This window comes from Labrus mixtus, chromosome 14 (assembly GCF_963584025.1).
Source record: "Labrus mixtus chromosome 14, fLabMix1.1, whole genome shotgun sequence".
Lineage (NCBI taxonomy): Eukaryota > Metazoa > Chordata > Actinopteri > Labriformes > Labridae > Labrus > Labrus mixtus.
The window spans coordinates 17370054-17391196 of record NC_083625.1 but is presented as its reverse complement, the minus strand read 5'-3'; the positions used below and the strand labels follow the sequence as shown (position 1 = coordinate 17391196).

Genomic DNA, 21143 nt, shown 5'->3' with positions numbered 1-21143 from the left:
ATTTTATTGATGGAAGAAATATTCATATGCAAAAATTCTTGCTCTTGTGTATTAAAGTAAAAGGAGAACAATAATTAGGAAGAAATAGTTTAAGGAGAGGTCATATGATCAAAAGATTTCTCTGTATTTCTCATACTTATTTCACTCCTTTATTAAGTGCTCTCTTTAGCTCTTTATAGCTTACTGCTTTCAGCCTGCTGTCTGTGTGCAGGTGAATAAAGGGGTAGTTAGTCACCTTCTCTGTGGGTAATTGCTTCCATTCTGTTGTTTCTCGAGCAGCCTTGTGATCATATCGCCGGGGATAAATTCACACTTATAGGGATATTGTTTGGCACTAATGAGGGTCTCTTTTTAGTTTGAGAGTGTTTGAAATTACACTGAAGAGGTGGAGAGAGGTGCCTTTATTTCACAGGTTCACACCCTGTGCTGCTTTCAAGATGACTATTACCACTGACCACACTGTGCTCTAGACATGTATTGACAACCCAGATTTGTATCAATCGACATGTGTTAGGTCCTGATTACATAACACTGTTAGAAAAGTATTGCTCTGGGGCGCTGGTACCCTAGTGGTTAGTGCACGCGCCACATGTACAGAGGCTACAGTCCTCCAAACGACCGGTCTGGGTGCGGAACAGAACTGTGGCTCCTTCCCTGCATGTCATTCCCAACTCTCTCTCTCCCTCATTTCTGACTCTATCCACTGTCCTATATCTAAAAATAAATAAATAAATGAAGGCTTGAAGAAAAGTATTGCTCTAGCATCATGATACAATTTAGATTAGCCATATGTATGTAATGCAAATGCTGTTAATGTATGTGTTGTTGTTTGTGTGTGTTTGTACGGAGACAGGGTGTCCCTTTAAGTAGGACAGTAGAAATTGATGGCCAACTCTGAAAGCTGACCTACATAGAGACACAGACAAACTAGTTCCCTCAGCTTGCATGCTGAGCCCAATTGCTCTGCAGAAAATGCAGAGGAAGCAGGCATATTGTAATATATGGATGTCGCTGTAGTCTTTAGTAAAAGCATACAGAAGATTCATCCTTACAACATTCTATTATGGTCTCAAATTAGGAGGAAAGATGGGGAAAACAATGGCCAATGTGCAGCATGTGGCACTGCACGCTAGTTAAGTTCACTTCCATTTAGTGGAGGAAAGGCAGTTTTTTTTCTCCTACCTGATTTAAGTGTTGGAGGTCTTTAATTTGGAGAAAATCACAATAAATTAAGAAATGTAATTGATTGCCTGGATATTCCAAATAAAAAAAATGTCCAAATAAGTGCTTGTGAACCGATAAGAACAAACTCACTGGGGCGTCGTAAAATAGAAAAAGGCCAAGCGTGAAGAAAACAACATCACATTGAAATCTAATTACATCAATTTACAATCACACTGTTTCCATCTAATTGTTCTCTGGCCTGATGCTTTATTTCATTGTGTTGTGAAAAAGCTCCTTTGACATTTCTCAGCGATAGGTAATGAGATGTCCTTTGAAATGTTGTCTAACTTAATACGTTCCAGTATTAATCCTCAGAGCTTCTGATCACTCAAAGTTAAACTCAAATCATTTGTATTTTGAGCCAATTATTTTACCACCTGATGTTTTCTTATACAACCACCTACACAAAAGTGATCACCTTTATGTTGTGGTCAAATCGAGGATTGAAAAATCCCAAAACGGATTAGCATTGAAGTAGTGTTATCTACTTAAAGTGTGTAATTCTTTTAGACATATAATTCTTTTATCCATCATTACCCAAACAACCAAGCCTTTGATGGAAATGGAAAATATTCTGCTCCACATACCATCTCCCCATGCACTCTCCATGATGAATAGTCGGTTTTACAAGTACAGCAGCTGAAGGGTTCTCTGGCTATAACACTACATTACAGTGTTGACACTCTGCTATGGCTAAGGCTGATGGCTCATTTGATTAATATTAAGGCTAACAGCTTCAGTAGATGAGTCAGACACTAAACAGTGTTCATTAACATTATTCAATATGGCCTGAAGCTGTGCTTTGTATTGTTACTCACCTAGAAATGATGGCACACATAACAAGCTCTCTGTAGCATGGGGTGTCTTCTTTAAAATGCGTCTTCTCAGTGATCCACAACTTCTTTATTAACTATGATACTTTCTTTTGTGAAGAACTTTTTATTGAGTATACTGAACATGTATACAAACACATATTCTTAAAGTAATGAAACACAAAGCTCACCAACGTGGTGTTTAACATAATCACAGTATCAACTATCATTTAAGTCACACAACTTAACTTTGAGCATGTGCAGATTTATGTCACCTTCTGCATAAACAATTCATATATACCCTTGTTTGTGTAAACACACAAGAACAGTACACACAAACATAATGCCTACACCTCGTTTACCTCCCAGGGTGAGTGGCCATAAACCCCCACCCCACCAAACAACTACTTGAGTAGTTCACTGGTGCCGACCCTGTACAAGCGACATAGACCTGAGGATGAAGATAAAAACAGTAATATTGGACCGAGTGGTAAATAAGACTTTAATATTGAGAAACAAGAATCTGTCTTAAGCTGAAATTCCTAGAATTTTCATGTTTGTAATGTGAAGAAATGTTCCTTTACCAAACAATGCAATCCTTCCATTACTTACCTGCATTCCTTGGCTGTCTCGCATTACAGTTTTTGTCTGAAATATAAACTCATTAGTCACGGAACAGTATATGCGAGTACCTTTTTGTGAAACAAATCCTTTAAAAACAGTGCGTCAAAGGAGGAGAGATGCAAAAAAGCACAGACTGTAATTATGATGAGATCTAACAACATCCCAAGTCTAATTTTCTGAGCGTTGTCTTGTCTGAAACACCACCTGTAGCTCATTGTACAACACACTTCAGGGATTGATTTTACAATCCAAGTAATCATATTTAGTCGTTCCTCTCTGTGTCTCTCTTTCTATCCATCACTGTACCTGTATCTTAACCAATAAATGAACAAAGACTTTATTTTACTGTTCATTTGAGGAAATCAAAGGGAAGCATTTACAGCCGGTAGAAGAGCTGATAAGTCAATCATTGCAGTGGTATGATATAAATATAACCATGAGATGTAAATACATTTTTACATCATTTTTTAATATCTTGTAATGGCATTAGAAGATCTATCTTCATGTATCCCAAACAACACGAGCACCCTTTTAATAATAGATGAAATAAAGACAAACTTTAGACCTTTAACGCCCTTCAGTGGCTATCACAGAATTTCAAACGTTATTTCGAGTTCATAAGGTTTATTGTAAGATGGAAGAGGGTGTTTACAAGACGAGTGTTTTACAAATACATTCTTGATGAGATTCAGTGTTTTCATCTGTTCTTAAATAATGAAAGCCTACGTGAAAAATAAGCCATTTCTAGTTCAAGTCTCTCATTTCTCATTCTCTTTGCTCAGCTATACGTGCCCCTGTGCTGTTGGAGAGTTCACTGTGTTAACTGTATTAAACAGGAGATTAAGGCCCGCGGCTCTGGCTCTCTAGTAATAGCAGACGGAAATACTGATCAAAGGCCTCTAACTGTGCCGTGGTAGTTTGGACTGCCCCTGTCTGCTCTCCTGCATTACAAGAAAATGATGCTCGGAGGCCGGGGCACACCGATGTAAAGGCAGTGCAGACAGAGCAGGAGATTTCTTTAGGCCTGCTTCTTGTTGGACAGGTGAGGGTTTGATCATGCATTTATGTGATGGGATATACAATTCAATTGGAGCAGCAGTTGTAGCTGCAGGTGAGCTGCACTTTTTTCCTAGTGGCTTATTGTACATTTTCTGTGTGTGTGTGTGTGTGTGTGTGTGTGTGTGTGTGTGTGTGTGTGTGTGTGTGTGTTTGTGTATGCACATGTGCGTTTATACTGCACTGTGCCAGTGGTTGTATATGTTTCCATGGCTCATTGTGGGACATGGGCTGGGGAGGGGGGCTTCCATTTCCCTCATGCTGTGTCCCAGAGGTCACAGCTGACACCTTCTCCAGGTTGTGACATTTCCCGGCTCCCAGCAGCAGGCTCCTCTCATTAGACACACTTTTATTCAGTACTATTATACAGCCTTGTTGTTGAAGCATTAAGCTACCTTCACATGATGAGAAGTCACCTCACCATGAGATAGGATGCAGAGCATTACACCACTTGCAGAGTGCAGCACTGTGATGAGTCATAAAAAAGCACAAGGAAGCTCTCCACTATGTTGCTATGACAACAACAACAGTGTCAGTCGTTTAGTAGTTTGAGCAAAACTTGTTTAAGTTTTATAGAAAAACTTGACAGGAAATTTTCAAGTAATGCAACACACCAAGGGGTGGCCCTGCAGCCCAGTTTGTTGGCATCACTTTCCCCATATTAAAACAATTGCACCTCCAGCCAAGATCTACATATTTTCACTTTGTAATATTTCAGCAGCTACAGCAACTCATAAAGGTCGATTTTTATTTTCCTAAACTAGCATCACAGTTATCAATGTTAATGTGCAGATACATGTAGTTACTGAATTGCTTAGTAGTTTCACCCCACTGTCGTAAGTAAAGAAAATCTCTTCACACACACTTTAAAAAGAAACATCATTACTTTCCAAACATTTCCCATTCTCGGATTATGTGAACATTTATCCAGAAAGGACCCCTGGTAATGAGCACCAGGTCTTTTATTCTGTTATTTTATCACAGATAATGCAAACAGTATGTCCCTTACATTCCCCCAATGTACTTACTTAAATGCTCAGGAGGAGTTTGGGGTTTAGTTCTAAGTTTCCATCAACTTGAACTTAACTTCATATTCATTCTAAAACTCCTCCTACACCTGCACTTCTCATAGTGTATGATTCCTGATAAATAAAAGGAACATTTAGACCAATAAAAGCCTTCTTTTTTTTTTTCTTTTCTTTTTTTATTAAAGCACATAACTTTTGAAAATATCTCTGTGGTGCATATTGAAGTCTTGTCAGGCATCAAAAGGAAAAATGTAAGAGAAGCAATTAAGCACACTTTACATCGGTGGTTAACACATTAGAAAATCCTGTGAAGTTTCCAACCACTCTTAATTTAAAGCTTGCGACACCACTTTTCAAGTCAAAGTCAACTTTGCTGCATCAATTTGCAAGTTCTTACGTTATCTGTTTCTGGCAGGATCAGCCTTTTTTTCCCCCAGCTTGGGGTGGGGGTGCTTGGGTAAGTCGGGTGAAAAGCACTGAAGCAACAGAAGCAGAGAAAGCTGAAATAAGTGTGAAATAAAGAGCGAGTATGATGAAGCTGGTAAAAGGCCGTGAAAGCAGGCTCCCTGCCGATTCTGTGGAGCGATGAGATGAGGCTGAGCGCCCGGCTTCTCGCTAATAAGTGTGAGCGAGTGCAGCCAAGAGGCCTCGGCCAGTAGCCACACAACACCTATTATCAGCCTTTACCGCCCAGACTTCCATGTGTTTCCATTTACAGGCTATTGTTTAAGCTGTGGGAAGGTTCCTGAGTGTGTGAGCGCATTGACACCTCTCTCCTTCTGTCTGTCACTGTTGACAGTCTTTAATAGTCTGGTGGAGGTCAGCCTCCCGCCATGTGTGGATTGTTGGAAGAAGAAAAGAGAAGACGCTGGGATGAATGCGGGCAATCTGGCTCTGCTGACATCCGGCAAAAGGAGGACGGGGGAGAGAAATGCTTGTGTTTGGTGCTATTTTGTGGCCTGTAATTGTCTGTAAAGGCTGTAAAATAGGATAGTAGAGCTAAAGGGAAGGCACTGCAATGGGGGGCCAGAGGTTCAGACAGTCCGAGAAGTTGTGTGCTCAGCCGAGGAAAGAGGAAAATAGGGGTATTTTTTTGTGTGCGGGACACATTCCAGTAGTAGTTTACACCACACAAAATGTATTTTTGTCCATTTAAACAGATCCAGTCATGGGTGGAGGAGCCCTGCTGGTGGTATGTGTGGCGCTGCTGTGGCTTGGCCCTGACCCCGGGTGGATATAATGGTGCAGCAGAAAATGTCCTGTCAGTTGATGGAGGAGCTGCCTGTAGCAGCAGGAAGGAGTGTGGCGACAGGGCCACATGTGTGTTAACCTCTTCCCTTGTCACTTTTTTTCTGCCTTTTTCTCCCCTTCTGCCCACCCCCTTCTCCTTTCATCTCCACCTTTTTCTTTTTCCCCTCTCTGCCCTCCTTCTCCCACCGATACTGCACTCCGTCTACCTGCACTCCTCCATGACAAATTACTCCTGGCGGTTGATTTGTTGGTTGTCACAAGAGCTCCTCGCACTAGCATGAAGGTGGGGTGTGCTGGAGGAGGGGGTGAAACAGCTCTACCTGTCATCATCATTAGTTCCCCCCCACCCTTCACACACACACGCACACACACACGCACACACACACACACACACACACACACACACACACATACACGTGTCACCACAGCTCGATGTTAAGATGTCTCAGTGGAAATTGATATTCTGTCTCATAAGATCTCATCAGATGAGATGTTTGTGTTTAATCAGCTCACAGATTTGGTTGCCATCCCTTCTTTTGACAAATCTGAGTGGATCAAGGGCAACGCTTTTTTTTTTTCTCGTTTTTGATGGAGAAAGAGCAGAAAAAAATGAAAGAAGGCGATGAAAGACAAAACTATAAATGCTAGTTATTGTGGCTTTTTTGTGGTTGGGTTTATAGATAGCAGCTGCTCCCCTTCACAAAGATGTCTTATTCTTTCTGGATGATTTAATGAATTGATGCGAAAAGCATCAATGGTGGAGTCGGTCGTCTCTCAACCAGACGGTCGGGGGCTCAATCCCCAGATCCTGCACATTTCTGATGTGTCTTTGGGCTTGACACTTAACCCCAAGTAGCTCTTGCTGCTTTGCCACGCTGCTGAATGTGTATGAATGGGATTAGTTCATTCTGATGATCACTTTACATAACAACCTCTGCCATCAGTGTGTGAATGTGAAGGTGTGACCTGCGTTGTAAAAAATGCTTTTAGTAGTCAGGGGACTAGAAAAGCACTATACAAGCTCAAGTCCATTTTTACCATTCTCAATGGGTGGTTGATATAAAATAAAAGGTAAAGTGCATTGATGTGTAATGAACAGAAATGTACATTTTTGAGATATGACACAATTGGTTCAAAAGGGAATCAACTAATTTAGAGAATTAAGTAATCATTTAATAATAATTCATCATATTGGTTGAAATCCACAAATCCTTGGAAACTTCTGAAGCCACAAAGCAGTCCAGTTCAGTGTTTGCCCAAAATGGCCAAACTCAGCCAGAGGAATTATGGGAAAACTACCATAGAATTTAGAGCTTCAATGATTATGCAAAAAAAAAATTAACATAAGGGGTATCTATGGGCAACTTTTATAAAAGATAAATATATTCATTAGTTTCCTCTCCAACAATGAAAAAATAAAATAGATGTTTGTTTTTTATAAATCACTGTGAACTGAATTTATTAATTCACTTTAGGTTGAATTAAAGACATTTGAAGGCATCATGTTGCACTCTTTGTAGGTTTTTAATATCATTCTGAGCCAAAGACCAGCTCATTCATAGGAAACAAAATGAATCCTTACTTGCATGTTTGGTTTGTAAAACATTGTACGCAGTGCAATGATATTGTTTGAGTATGTGATGTCACTAGTCTCAAAAAGAGCCGTCCCTCCCTTCAGTCATTGACCTTGAGATTTCTCCATTGAAAGAAAAGGACGACTGTGAGCTTTTACTTGAATGCCTGGATTTGTCTAAACTTGTTTGAAAATGATCGTATTCACTGTTATTTATCTCATAAACAAGTTCTATTTGAAAGTGTGTTACCCTTTTTGATATTCAGTGTTTCTCCTGTGTCATCTGACATTAGCTATAATAAACTGATGCTGTCTGCAGTGTGTGTGTGTGTGTGTGTGTGTGTGTGTGTGTGTGTGTGTGTGTGTGTGTGTGTGTGTGTGTGTGTGTTAGTCAGATGGCGAGATGTCTGCAGTGACAGCTGTTTAAGCTCAATCTGAGGTGATTGTGCTCCATCCTCGGGTGTCTGCCATTTTGAAAAGAAACTCATCTCCTTTCAGTCCCACTTGCTGCTTTTATTCACTAACTGTTTCTCTTTTGTGCCGTTTCCTCTTTTGGCAAAAGTAATAGAATATCAGTTTTCCCTTTCAAGCACAGCCATACAGAAGCTCGATTGCTTTGTGCATCATCATGAAAACACAGAGGAGAGCATTGCAATCCACTTGTGTTCAAAAGTCTGCAACCATCTTGTCTCTGTGTCTTTGTGTTTAAAAGAGGGGTTAAGCTTTTATCCTATAAATATGGCATGAAAATCCCACTGTCAACGATGCATTCACTCTCAAGGCCTGCATTAACATAAAAACGAGAGCTTGTTATACAGTGAAATTTCAATAAAAAGAACACAAAATGCTTTTAATGAAATTCAGATGCTCGGGCCCTGGCTCTCTGAATCTCATTAAATGAGCTTTGTGCTGTTTTTCCATCTTCTCTTTGTAGAAGAGGTCCTCGAGTGCCCTTAATAATGTGGCAGATTTCATCATATTCCTGATTTAAAGAGGACAATGTCTGTCTTGTTCACTTGTTCTTTTCCATGCCCGAGCCAATCTCCACAGATGTACTCGCATAGTTTCTGGATGTGGCTCCTTGATAATGTTCCATCTTTTTGGTGCACAGTCTTTGAGTTTTGATAAGACTCTCCACTAACTCATTCTCTCTTCCTCTCTCTCTCTCTCCCCCCCCCCCCCCCCCCCCTCCCCTTCTCTGTTTCTCCTTGCATAGGATTTGGTTTCATAACTTTTGAGAGTGAAGACATCGTAGAGAAAGTCTGTGAAATTCATTTTCATGAAATCAATAACAAAATGGTAAGTCCACTCATTTTTTTTTCAATTCCAGGAGGGCGTTGAAGGATTAATATTTGATTTCTTCTTTCCCCCTCGTATTAATAGCAGAGGAGGTGTGTGTATGTGTGTCATGTTCATATGCACAGACTAACACACACTCTCTCACACTCACACACACACACACACACACACACACACACACACACACACACACACACTCCCCGGGTTTCTGGGTCTCAGGGATGGGAAAGCAGTGGTGTGTACTGACCACAAAGCGTGAAATTGTGTGCCTGAGTTCTGCCTGTCAGGCTGAGGGACGGGAGAGTGGAGCCCGTCCCTCTCTTTCTGAATCCCCCCAACACACACACATGCACATGTACGCACACTCACATACACAAACAAACACACACACAGGTGGAGATGTCCAGGGAAGCTACTGGCAGAGGCAGAGTTCATTAGTCAGGGATTAACACCTTCCTCAGAGTCCCAGTGAAGCTTGTTTTATTTACACCAGTAAGACGGTCATCTCAGAGCACCCAGCAGAGTTCACAGGTGCTTTTCTGAGTCATTACGTCACTTTTGATAATTGACAGGAACCAACTTAAGTGTAGCGAGTGTAACTTTAGGTGCCTCCTTTACCCAGTTCCACCCTGCAGGCCTCTAGAGAGATCCTGCATCATTTGAGCGCTTCTGTGGGCTGAGATCGACTGCAGGGAATACTTGTCTTACGGCCGTTCAGTCTTTCTCTCACTGTGTGTCTTCACTCCCCCCCCCCGCCTCCCCCCCCCCCTCTAACTGAATGACTGACTGGCTGGCTCTGAGACTGACAGGACCAGCGTAGTAGAACCGTGTTCACCAGGGAACCGGCCCAGGTCACATATGACCCCGGTATACTTCCCTGCGTGTCGCCGCTCGGCATCACAGTCCGTGCTCGGGACTGCTACCAGAAAGAGAGCCAGAGTGTGACAGAAATAACTGGAAGATGTTCCGTCACGATCAAAATGTCCCTGATCCTGTGACATGTAGGCATCGCACTGCGAGAACACACAGAAATCATACATCCACATGAAGCATGAACGCACAGGCCAGTACATAACATTTACTGCCCCTACTATCAAAAATATTTACTACCTTATTAGCTTACATTTATCATGTTCCAAAAACAATTAACAAGTCATTTGTTTAGCAAAAGAAATGTGTTGTGAAATCTTGTATCCATATTAATGTTATTTCTCTGTCCCTCTTAAGCTTTTACCTTTCAGAAAAAGAGCCTCATGTAAGTCCAACTCAGTTCTAATGAAATAATAATGGGATTGCAAACAGGAATGCTAATTAGGAATTTGCTTAATAAATTGTCGACCATGTTATTGTTTAACGATGTAGCAATTTCCCTCTACTTTTCTTTTCTTTAAGCTCTTTACATTGACTCGGAGCATAACATAAAGGCTGTGATTTCAGCAAATCGTCGCTATTAACTGAAAGAGTCAGGCGGAGTGTGGAGAAGTCTTTTCTTAGTTGAGATGCTTTTGCTTGTCTTGTCACTGGGAAACAGAATATAAGCAAAAATGTCAACTTCACCTTTATTACCCCCAATAATAGATTTGTCCTACAGCAAGGGAAACATTTATGAAACAAAGAGAAATAGGCGCAGGTACAGAAATAAAGTAAAATGCATACACACAGAAATATGTCAGGTGACAACAGGTAAACTAGAGTGCAGAATACTGACATTAAAAACTTTAATATTCTTCACATTTTTCATTAGGCAATAAGAAGCTAATCAACAAGAGGATCGTCATGGGAGTTGATTTGATTAGTTTTTTTTGGCATGAGAGATAAAAATACAGTTTTGTGAAGAGAAGTCTTTGATAGTCTGAATATCAGACCAGATGGCAGGAGCTTGACTTCTCCAGACAAAGAATGAAGAGGACACTGTGAAATGTGTCAGGCCTTGAAGTTGCTGTTTTGTTGGCAAAATGTGTGATAGCAGCTTTGTCCATTGATCTGAATAAAGGTAAGGTTAGAGAGAGAGAGAGAGAGAGAGAGAGAGGGGAGAGGCATGCCACAGTGTTTATAAGGTTGTGTTCATTGTTGTAAGTGTCGCCCCGCCTCTCCTCAAAAGCTGACAATTATTCAACTCTGTGTGATCAGAGCAGAATGCCCAACAGTGACCACAAACACTCAGCTCCATGACACGCTGCTGTCAAGTGTAGCACACATACAAGTCAAGTCAATTTATTTTATCACAAAAGATTTGACTTGATAAATAAAGTTATTAAAAATAGTATTGGTAGATATTTAAATCTATTTTGGGTAAAAAAAAGTTGTAAAAGATTGTAGAGATTAAATGTTCACATCTCGAAAGGAAGGCCTAAGAGAAGAAATATGTCTTCAACAATGGTTGAAAGATTGCAGACTGGGGGCAGGTCTTCTTTGAAATGGTAGGATCGATCATCCAGGAGCAGCTGATTGGTTGACCTCAGTACTTCAGCTAGGTAAGGCAGTGCCTGTCCATTTGGAGATGTAAAAGTCAACAACATGGTTTTAGAATGGATCCTGTAACAGACAGGAAGCCAGGGAAGGGAGAGCAACACAGGGGATATGTGGATCCTCTTTGTCTTTCCAGTCAGGAGGCGAGCAGCTGCATTTTGAACTAGCTGCAGGCGTTGGATAGATGACTGGCACATATTCGGCACTCCCATTGCAAAGAACTTAAAAGAACACAACACTGGCCTTAGGAAAATAAAGCAAATTAGCAAAAAGCAAAGCAACAACAGAAAAATTATTTTGCACATCTCACAGGTAGGAGTGACTTTTACTTACAGGTCACGCACCCAAAACACGGACAAACTCTTTTTGTTGCAATGATAAAAAATTCTACCACCAACAACAAATACCAGTTATCAAGTAGAGCTTCTGTACAAAGAGTTCTTTTAATAAATGCACTGAAGAGGGGACTTAGCTACTGCAGCTCTACTTTCTACAAAGATGGAGGAAAATTTTGAACAAATGAATATTAGCCGATTGGTTCTTTTTGTTTCCATCACCATTCAAAATTCAGATTACAAGATTTAAAGAGAAGCGTTTTTTGAAATAGTTTTTTAAGCATTATGGATCACGTTTATATGTAAGTATTGTTGAATAGCATGTGGTAAAATGCCAAACTTCCCTCTCTGTCTCTTTTGTGAACACATAAATATACTCTAATCTGCTAAATCTGAAGCAGTAAAATTTCTTGTTTTTAGGTATTTATTAGATTAAATATAAAAATCAATAGATATTTAGTAAGCCCTTACTACTTGCAGGCTGTGTAAATTGGCCCCTTTTGACTGGAAAGGCTCAAGTCTTTTTTGCGATTTGTGACCACACATAACTGTGACGTGACACACTTTCATACTTCACGTGTGTAACAAGAAAATGCATCAGCTGCAGGGTGCCAGTACCTCTGGCCTGTCTGTCGTTACTCTGAAAAGTAAAGGACACGTATGGACGTCGATGTGACCCAGCTGGGAGTCCCAGAAACCTTACCAGAAAAGCCGAGGGTTATTTAGTGGTCACAGTGTGAAAGGATGGAGCACGGGCCGGCTTTCTGAGGCTTTTATCACCTCTGTATGGGTCCCTCTTGGCAACACCTAGTGTATATTAAATGTCCAAGGATGCAGGAAATGTGTGTGTCCCTCAGATCAGGTACAAAGTGCTGACATGTTGGAATGTCTGCAAAGAGAAAATAGCGTGGAGTGTGTTAAGAGCATTTTTCAAAGACACTTCAGGCTTTACCTTAGCCGCACAGAAGAGAGGACTGGTTATACGCTTTCTGAAGCACCAGCACACAAAATAAAAAATGCCTCCTGTCTTCATCCTTATGAAGTACTATACAGAAATAGACCTCATCCATCCTGCCCGCGAGTGTTATCTAAGATGGCTCTTGAATAATTGATGCAGACAGAAATTCCACCCCACTTGGGAGGGCTGTGGATGTACAGGGCAGCCCACCTTCTCCCTGCCTGTTCTCTCCAGGGCTGTGGCGAGTGTAGGGGGGTCAGTGCCCACTCACATGTGAGTGACTGGACCTCTTAGTGACTTGGTCAATCACCCTGTGTTCTGGTGCCACCGAGGCCTCACGCTCAGGAGCACTCGGTCTCTGTCACTGCGAGTTCGGCCTCATTTATAATTAAAAAAAGGGTGCTGCTTAGCAAGAAGCTCTCAACCTGCCCCACCAGCTGCACTGACTCCTACAGCGACCCCTCCTCTGGAGACAGGAATGACTAGTGAATGTAGGAAGTGATAAAAGTGTGGATTGTACAGCTGAAGGATTACATCTGATTGGAGGAACATCGTTTTACTGTAGCAGCACATTATACCATAAACATTCTGTTTTCCTAGCAGGTTATTAAATGTGTAAAAATCAACAAGCGGGGAAAATGTGTGTAACTGTAAATTGCCATCAGATTGGTTAGAGATGGTTAATCTTGGGTAGCACTGATGCTAGCTTGCATGTGCAATTCTGTAGATGAACACTGTCCACTTCCCACCCATGACACCAGTTGTCCCCGTCATTGAACCTGTTACTGAACACAAGCCAGCTGCACATGTGTCTTTATGTAGTGCCCTGCCTTAAAGCCATTTTATATCAAGTCAGTACTTCAGGGTTACTCTAGGGTTCATAACATTCACTGCTTTGCTCAAATTTGCATGTTTTTTTTGTGTGTACAGAGTTACATACTTTTCACCCCCAGTATTTGAAACACTAAACATTTTGGAGCCTTGAGTAATAAGCAAAAGATAGATCAACAGGATATCACATCCACTGGTTTCCTCATATATGATTTTTTTAATGAAATGGTAAGATAGCACCTTAATGCACCTAAGGAGAGGTTTTGAATTCCATTTTCTAATACAGGACTCTCTATCTCTCCCAGTGCTGCCATTATGCACGCGCAGCTAATTCATAATAATACCTATCAAGTACTGGCTCTGATGAGCGAACAGTGTGCCATTAAAATGGACTCACATTGGTTTTAGTCAAGTGCTTCAAGGTAATGTTCTTTAATGTGTCATTTTTAATATTCAACAGTAGCGAATGATCACAACAGGGGGGAGGAATTTTCTGTTAGTTGTCAATTTCTCACTGTGTCTTCCTGACATAACCAACCAATTACAGAGCTGAGGAGAAGAACAGTCTCACTCTGCCAGGCACTGAGGGAGAGAATAATGCAGCAGGGCACTTCTATGTCAGCCTCTAATATATAGATACAGATGTAGTGTGCGCACTGTATTCATTTAAATATAAGTGGGAAAGAAAAATAGCTTCGCCCATAAATTATTCTACAGCATTTGTTTTTATGTTGATGTTTTTTTTTTTTTTTACAGCAGTACCATATATTACTTTGTTTTTGTTGAAGGATTGGGATGATTTCTTCAGTCGACTCCCTCACACATCGTCTAAATCTTAAAATAGGCACAGAGAATGGATCATAATAAAGCCGTTTTTAGTTTATCTTTCCCAAAGTTTCATAGTGTTTCTCTTCAGGACTAAGATAAGATAAGGTGAAGAAGGAGAAAATAGTTTATTTCAAAGCTTTTAGATTCAATTCCTATGTAGATTTAAAAAGTTTTAACCAAATAAAAGAAGTGAATGACGGAATTATACCAACAGGATAAGGCAGGTTACCCTAGAATATACATTTTTCTTTTTTCATCTTCTTTGTCTTTTGAACACATTTCTTATGGAGAAAACTTAAATAAACTCTGGAAAGTTTTTTCACATAAGACAGGAAAAACAGAAACAAGTAGTTGAAGACAAGACAATGGCATTTGATATATTTAACTGTCTAAAGCGTGCAGCGATTCGAGGCATGTCCGACTACGTTCTGCTAGTTACACGGCGCACAATCTGAGTGCAAGGGCGCAAAGAGACTGGATAGGTCGCTTGATTATTCAAAGGTGTGTTTTGGGTGTAACACGTTCTCTTTTAGAGCCAGGTGTGCTGCAGGCTCGTGGGTCAGTATTCACATGGCGGACGTCTATCTTTATTCTTAAATAGACCGATCTCAAGCCGGGTCATTTCACTTCTGTCATTTTGCCCCTGAACACACGCAGTCTTTATGAAATATGTTGATGGCGGTTTGAAGTTAAATTTAACGGAAGCATTCCTGCATCCTCAGAAACAATAAAAAAAAACGATGTCAACGACCGCATGAGGCACAAAAGCGTGTCCTCAGTTATTTAAATCTCCAGACATGACTACAAGATCGGACAGGATCTATGTCGACTAATGTTCTGTGAGCTCAACATCAAATAAAAGGTAGGCTGGAAACAATGACTTACTGATTTTCTCTGCTGGAATCCTTGACTTTACTCTCTAATGCGTGTGTAATGAACATGTGACAGCCAGTATTATCTGTGGGCTAAATTGTCACTGGCACTAAAAGTTATGTGCAAGATTTATTTTAAATCCAACTCTCTTGTTGCATTAGAGTGTGTGCTTCTGCATGTGTTCCTGTGTGTATTAGACAGAGCATGCACGGAGCAGAACTTGGAAACAAACAGAAACAATAAGCTCCTCGTCTCACCGTCCCTTGTCCCATTAAAAAGCTCTTGGCGTTTAAAATGACAACTGCGTCAGGTCACAGTATAAAATAGGGAAGTCACCTGCGCTGCACCCCAAGACACATTGTGCCGACAAACGATAGGGCCCTAAGAGCACTTCTTTCAGCGGACAGCAAAAGATGCTGAAGCGTTAGTAACTAGTATTCGGGGTTTCTAAAAAAAACAATCTGTGTTTACATGTGCCTATAAATCACTGTTACCAAGATTTTTAGCTGGTTATGACAAAAAAGTGAAGTAAATACTGACGCCTCCATATGACCTACAAACTGAGTGAAGTTATTCCTTAGTCCACATTGAATTTTTAATAGGTCAAACATGCTGTAAAAGAAAGTATGAAGGATGTTTTCTGAGAGACTTCAACTTTCAGTGTTTCTCAGATGAAACTGGACGCTTCAGAAGATCATATGTTTTAGTGGAATGCACTTAGTTTAACATAATTTGATCAATCTACAGACGTTATACATTTATCTGTAATTCGAGTTCTTGATATCAGCAGCTCATAGCCTGTGAGCTCTGTCTATAAGCAGCGGGTTGTCTGTGATCAGCTAACCAAGTGTAATTACTTTTAATTAGACCCACCTTCTGAGTCCTCGAGTGCCAGCTGTGCCAGTTCTGCTGTTGTGTCAAACCTGCAAACCAATCAGTTGCGCTGCTGATGAACATTAAAATTTACAGCTCTCAAACTGGGGCCCAGGAGGTTAAATGTGTGTGTTTGGGTGTGTGTGTGTGTGTGTGTGTGTGTGTCGGTGTTTGGCGTTCATCTGGGTCTTATATTTGATCAAATCAGCCCCTGACACTCTGATATAGCTTTAGAGCCGTATAGTTATCTTTATTTCGAGGAGATGTCTTCAGAGAGAAACCGAAGTCTCTGGGTTGTTAAAAATGTTTTTGAAAATATATTTTCTTTAAAGAATTTTTACAGTGTACGAATTTCAAGAGCATAATAAGGAGGCAGGACCACCCTTCAGAGGAGTTTCAGTCCCTCATGTAGTGCTGCCTTACAAGTTGTGGACTGTAAGTAATTGGATGTTTACCCTATGCTGAAGAAAGGAAAGCTTTGAGGGATGCAGGAGGAGAAAACTCACTATTTGCACTGCAGGATGTTCCATAAAAGCTCAGTGATGTTCAGTTCTGCTGATTGAGGACGTGATGGAAGCCATTTGACGTCAGCCTGATGATCTCGGAGATACTTTTAAATGTGTCTCTCAGTGCGCATTGGGGCAATATCATCTTGAAACATGTCAAGGGATCCATTTGTGACACCACAGGGAGCGCCTGGATCTTAAAATGACTTCACATTCTCAGCCTTTACATAAAAATGCAGAGATATCATCAGACATGTTGTCTCTTTTGGAATTGCTGGTCATTGAAGGCATCATTTTGTCCAAAGTGTCTTTCCATACAGCGATCATTGAAAGGTCAAAAAGCTCTAGCTTCGGCTTGTGGCCTTCCACGGGGTCATCAAGAAACACATTGCAAATATAATTTCAATGGGGTTGGCATGAAATTCAAAAAAGGTAAAAAAAAAAAAAAAAAAAGTACATTAATATACCTAATCTTATACATGCACATATATATCAACCAATGAGCAGGGCTTAAAGTACTCCACCATCATGATCTCCAGCATGAGGCTGTGAGGGGAAATCAATTTTTTAAAAATTACACTTGGGAATTTGTGGATGCTGTTGATCAAGTTTATGTAAATAGACTTCACCCACCAATGGTATGCGAATAACGCATCTCTCAACCTAACCAAAGTTACTAGCCAATCAGAAGCAGAGTAGGGCAGAAAACACTGGAAGTGTGAGCTCTAGCGATGTCCTGTTAGCGTGTTATGCTAGGCGGCCGTCTAGGTATATTTTCCGTCCATATGATCTGCTGATTTAAGACCAATGAACAAGTGAGTAATTGATCTCCGTCACAAAAAAAAATGTCCTCCTTCGTGGGGGGGATCTGTGCTGATTTGTAGTAGGACTTATTATGGACAACAGAATATAAAGGCCTCTTTTTTCCCCAAACATCCCCAGGTCAGAAGTAGCTCCAATCTACAAAACTGGTCCGTTACTTAAGACACCACTTTTTGATCTGAGAGTAATTCACAAAACTGTTTATCTGTTTTCAGCAAAACAATGGTTTTTATTTTAACAAGAAATATCTAAATGCACAGAAAGTTTATCCTTCTAAACAACATGTAAAGCAAGCATGCCATAAAGACATCCCTCTAACTTGTGTATAATTCATTCTATTCTTTAAATAAACCACTTGCTATAAAAAGCCTTTTTGGGAAATGATAACACCACACCACCATGTGTGATATTATGCATTCAGAGCTGTGACATTTCCTAACTGTTCAGTCTGTTTTGTCTGTTGAGCTGGGAGTGGGAGCTGGAGTAAATGAATCACAGCTTCCTTTCAGTCTACTGATGGAATCCATTCACTAGTGGAGCTAATAGTAGCCCTACTCCTCCCCCTCTACACAGACGCACACACACACACACACACACACACACACACACACACACGTACACATACTCACCCACAACACTCGTCCCTGAAGGACGGCCATTGCCAGTCCATCCCACCCACACCTTCTCGTTACACCTACAAGGTTAATTTGTATAGGAGAGGTATTGAAAAGGTCATAACTGGAACATCCCTGCTCTCTGTGTCATAGGTTTGAACATGAAAACAACGACAGTGCTTTGTTTTATTCTTCAGCAGTCGGCTGTGTAACTACACAAGTTTTGTTTGTGTGCACATTGTGTGCAGCCTTTGTCATTTTTAGATCATTTTGAAAGAATAATAACGTACTAATAATAACACTTAATTACAAACCAGTAAGTAAGGAGTTCATGATAAAGATTTTTATGATTTTGTATGTCTTTCACATTTTTGAGATCTTAAGCAGACAGATGTATTGCATTAGGCTTCTACAAGATGACCTAGTTATACCTACATGACATCATTTCTCATTTTTATAAGATTACATTTTACACAAAATGAACTAACTAATCATTTGATGACATCAAAAAACCCCAGTAGTCTTATATTTAATAGTCTAATATTTAAACTCAGGATCTGTATATCTTAGTGTTAGTAGTTGACTGTTTAGATTATTTTTAATGTCATGGGCCAGCAATAGTTAAGGTCAAAAGCCTGTTGTCCTTATGTTTTCTGACAGTCGGTCCATCTCATTCTTTTGAACAAATCTTAGGATGCGTAAAAGAATGTTTTTAAAAAAAAATTGTGGCTGAAATTTGGAAGTTAAAGGTCAAAGGTCAAGGACTCTGTAACCTCACAAAACATGTCTGAGGCAATCATTCACAAAGTCATGAACTTGCTATAATAACATTTTACACAAATGTTTGATAGGACAAATGTATGCAGTGGTGACACTTTACATCCAAAGGGTTGAAGGTTGAAAATAAATGTATTTGAATAGCGCTTGTCAAGACAGGAGCACAACGTGCTTTCCAAAAACAAATTAAAAGTGATGATCAAAATGGTAGATTAAAAAAAAATCATCTGAATGTAAGCATGCAGTTAGAAGAATTAATAAAATAAATACTGAAAGGAAAATAAAGTTAAAATATGCACACAGGAGCTCCAATAAAATTAGCCGTCAGCTAAAACGTAAAGTCTGTTAAAATGTTTCCTGGGATTGGATTTAAAGGCAGAAACAGTGTCAGCTTAGGAAAGAACATAGTGTAAGAATGTGCCAGAGCTAAAGGTGCCATTACAGCAAAAGCTTGATCACACTTTACTGTAACTGCAACCTTAACTCTCCTATGGCCTGCTGGGCAATTACAGTTGATCTAATAGGCCTTCTTGGGCAGTTAGGGTTTGTAAGTTCATATATATATACAGTATATTCTTGTCCATCATGTAAGGCATGATGGTCATGATAAATGTTTTCAAATGAATTCTAAAAGAAACAGGGGAGTGTAGCTAACACAGGGGAGATGTGAGACTTGTGATTTGTCTCAGTAGAGAATAGAGAAGTCTGACTATGAAATTTGCACAATCTGAAGTTTTGCTGAGGCTTATGCAGTGAGGTAGGGGAGCAGGGTGATGCACAAGTCCAAGTGACAAAAACTTCACCCTGACATGACATTGTTCTGGGAAAAAAAGAAATCATGTTATGTCATAATTCAACCCCAAAACCTGGGAACAGGCGGGGAAATTATGTCCATTTTTAATATGGTCATGAATTGGTGCTACCAGTCTTGGATACTTAATACTGTGGTGATTCTGCTGCAGGGTTATGTGTGAAGCTTTTTGCAGCAACATCCATGTTTCAAGTATGATCCACTCTCATGTTTTCAACTTTGTTCAATCAGAATACAGTTTCATCAGACACGCATATTGGACATGTGAGATATTTCACTGCCAGTGAACAGAGACACTTATCGACATTACGACGACCAAGGACTACAAAGCTTTAGCTTAAATTTGTATTGTCAAGGCAAAAGAACTTCAAAATATATCAATTTAAAGCAAAAATTGGAGCGGTAACTTGACTGGATGGTGAAGTCTCAAATGAAGAATTTAGACCTACTACACCTTCAAAGCACTGGCGAGTATCCACTGGCGACTATAAGTTGACATCTGTCTCCTGATAGCACACAGTGCTTCGGAGTCATTTCCTGGTGTTAGTTTGGATTACGCTTCACTCCTGACAAAGTCGGGTGCAGGTAGTTTGGATGAGAGCCAAAGCCCAGTTTAAAAAAAAAAAAAAAAAAAAATCAGATGTAAGTAGCACGCTGGAGTCTGATGGATTGCTCAAACTAACGCGGTGCAGAGTTACGAGTGGCCTTGATTTAGCTGTGAGATAACTTACTGAAAGAAGAAACATTTTTAACAGTTTAAAGGTGTTACTGTTTGCCTCTTTCTAGACTGACACAAAACTGACGGATATGCTATCAACTGCTGTATGTGAGTGCAGAGCAGTAAGGAGAAAATGTGATATTAAAACTGAAAGCATGCAGGTTAGGACCATATTCTTTGTAGCAGGAATTCACCTAACACTCAGTGTACTTACAAAAGTTATCTTTGTATATGTGTTTAGAACTCCTAGGGCTATTTTCATAAGAAGAATTAACAGTACCCAAACTCCTCCAACTTAACGCTGGATTGCAATACTTTCAAAACCCATTTCTGTGTTGCCTTCATAACATCAAGAGTCCCAACAGCCATAATTCAGGAAAGTAATTGGACTTAAATGTGCATATAAATTGAGCTGTTTACTGCAGTTCACACAGTGAAAGGTTCAGTCTAAAACCTCCCACAGCCAGAATCTGAATCCCTGCGTTCAGAACTGCTTAACCTTCTCAGTGCCTTATTGTTAGGCTCTGAATTGTCTTGCCGCCCTCTCTGTTCTCCTCTCTTTGACTTAGTTCACTCTTGAAAGCTTCTGCCTCCCCCCCCCCCCCCCCCCCCCCCCCCCCACACACACACACACACACACACACACACTCTCGCTCCTGTGCGTTTGAAGCAGGTGAACACCCACACACTCACACCACCACAGATCCTGGCTCCTGGCTGGTTTTAAATCCGTGACAAGGAGCCCTCTCTCTGAATATCAAAGACCCCCATCTGATAGAGTGTAGGCATGAGTCACACCCAGGTCTTGTCTTTCTCCCAGCAGGCAACCTGAGCGTCCACCTCGCTGGATGCGGCAGCGAA

The 21143-nt window shown here is 40.5% G+C and overlaps 1 protein-coding gene across 11 annotated transcripts in view; it reads left to right on the top strand.

Annotated features, from left to right (window-relative positions):
* Positions 1-21143, top strand: part of msi2b (musashi RNA-binding protein 2b) — a 264095-nt gene that overhangs the window by 178318 nt on the left and 64634 nt on the right. For all 11 annotated transcript variants that reach the window (XM_061055589.1, XM_061055583.1, XM_061055586.1 and 8 more), the window contains one exon: positions 8785-8867. In XM_061055589.1, the coding sequence (XP_060911572.1) occupies positions 8785-8867 (83 nt within the window). The remainder of the gene's footprint in view (positions 1-8784; positions 8868-21143) is intronic.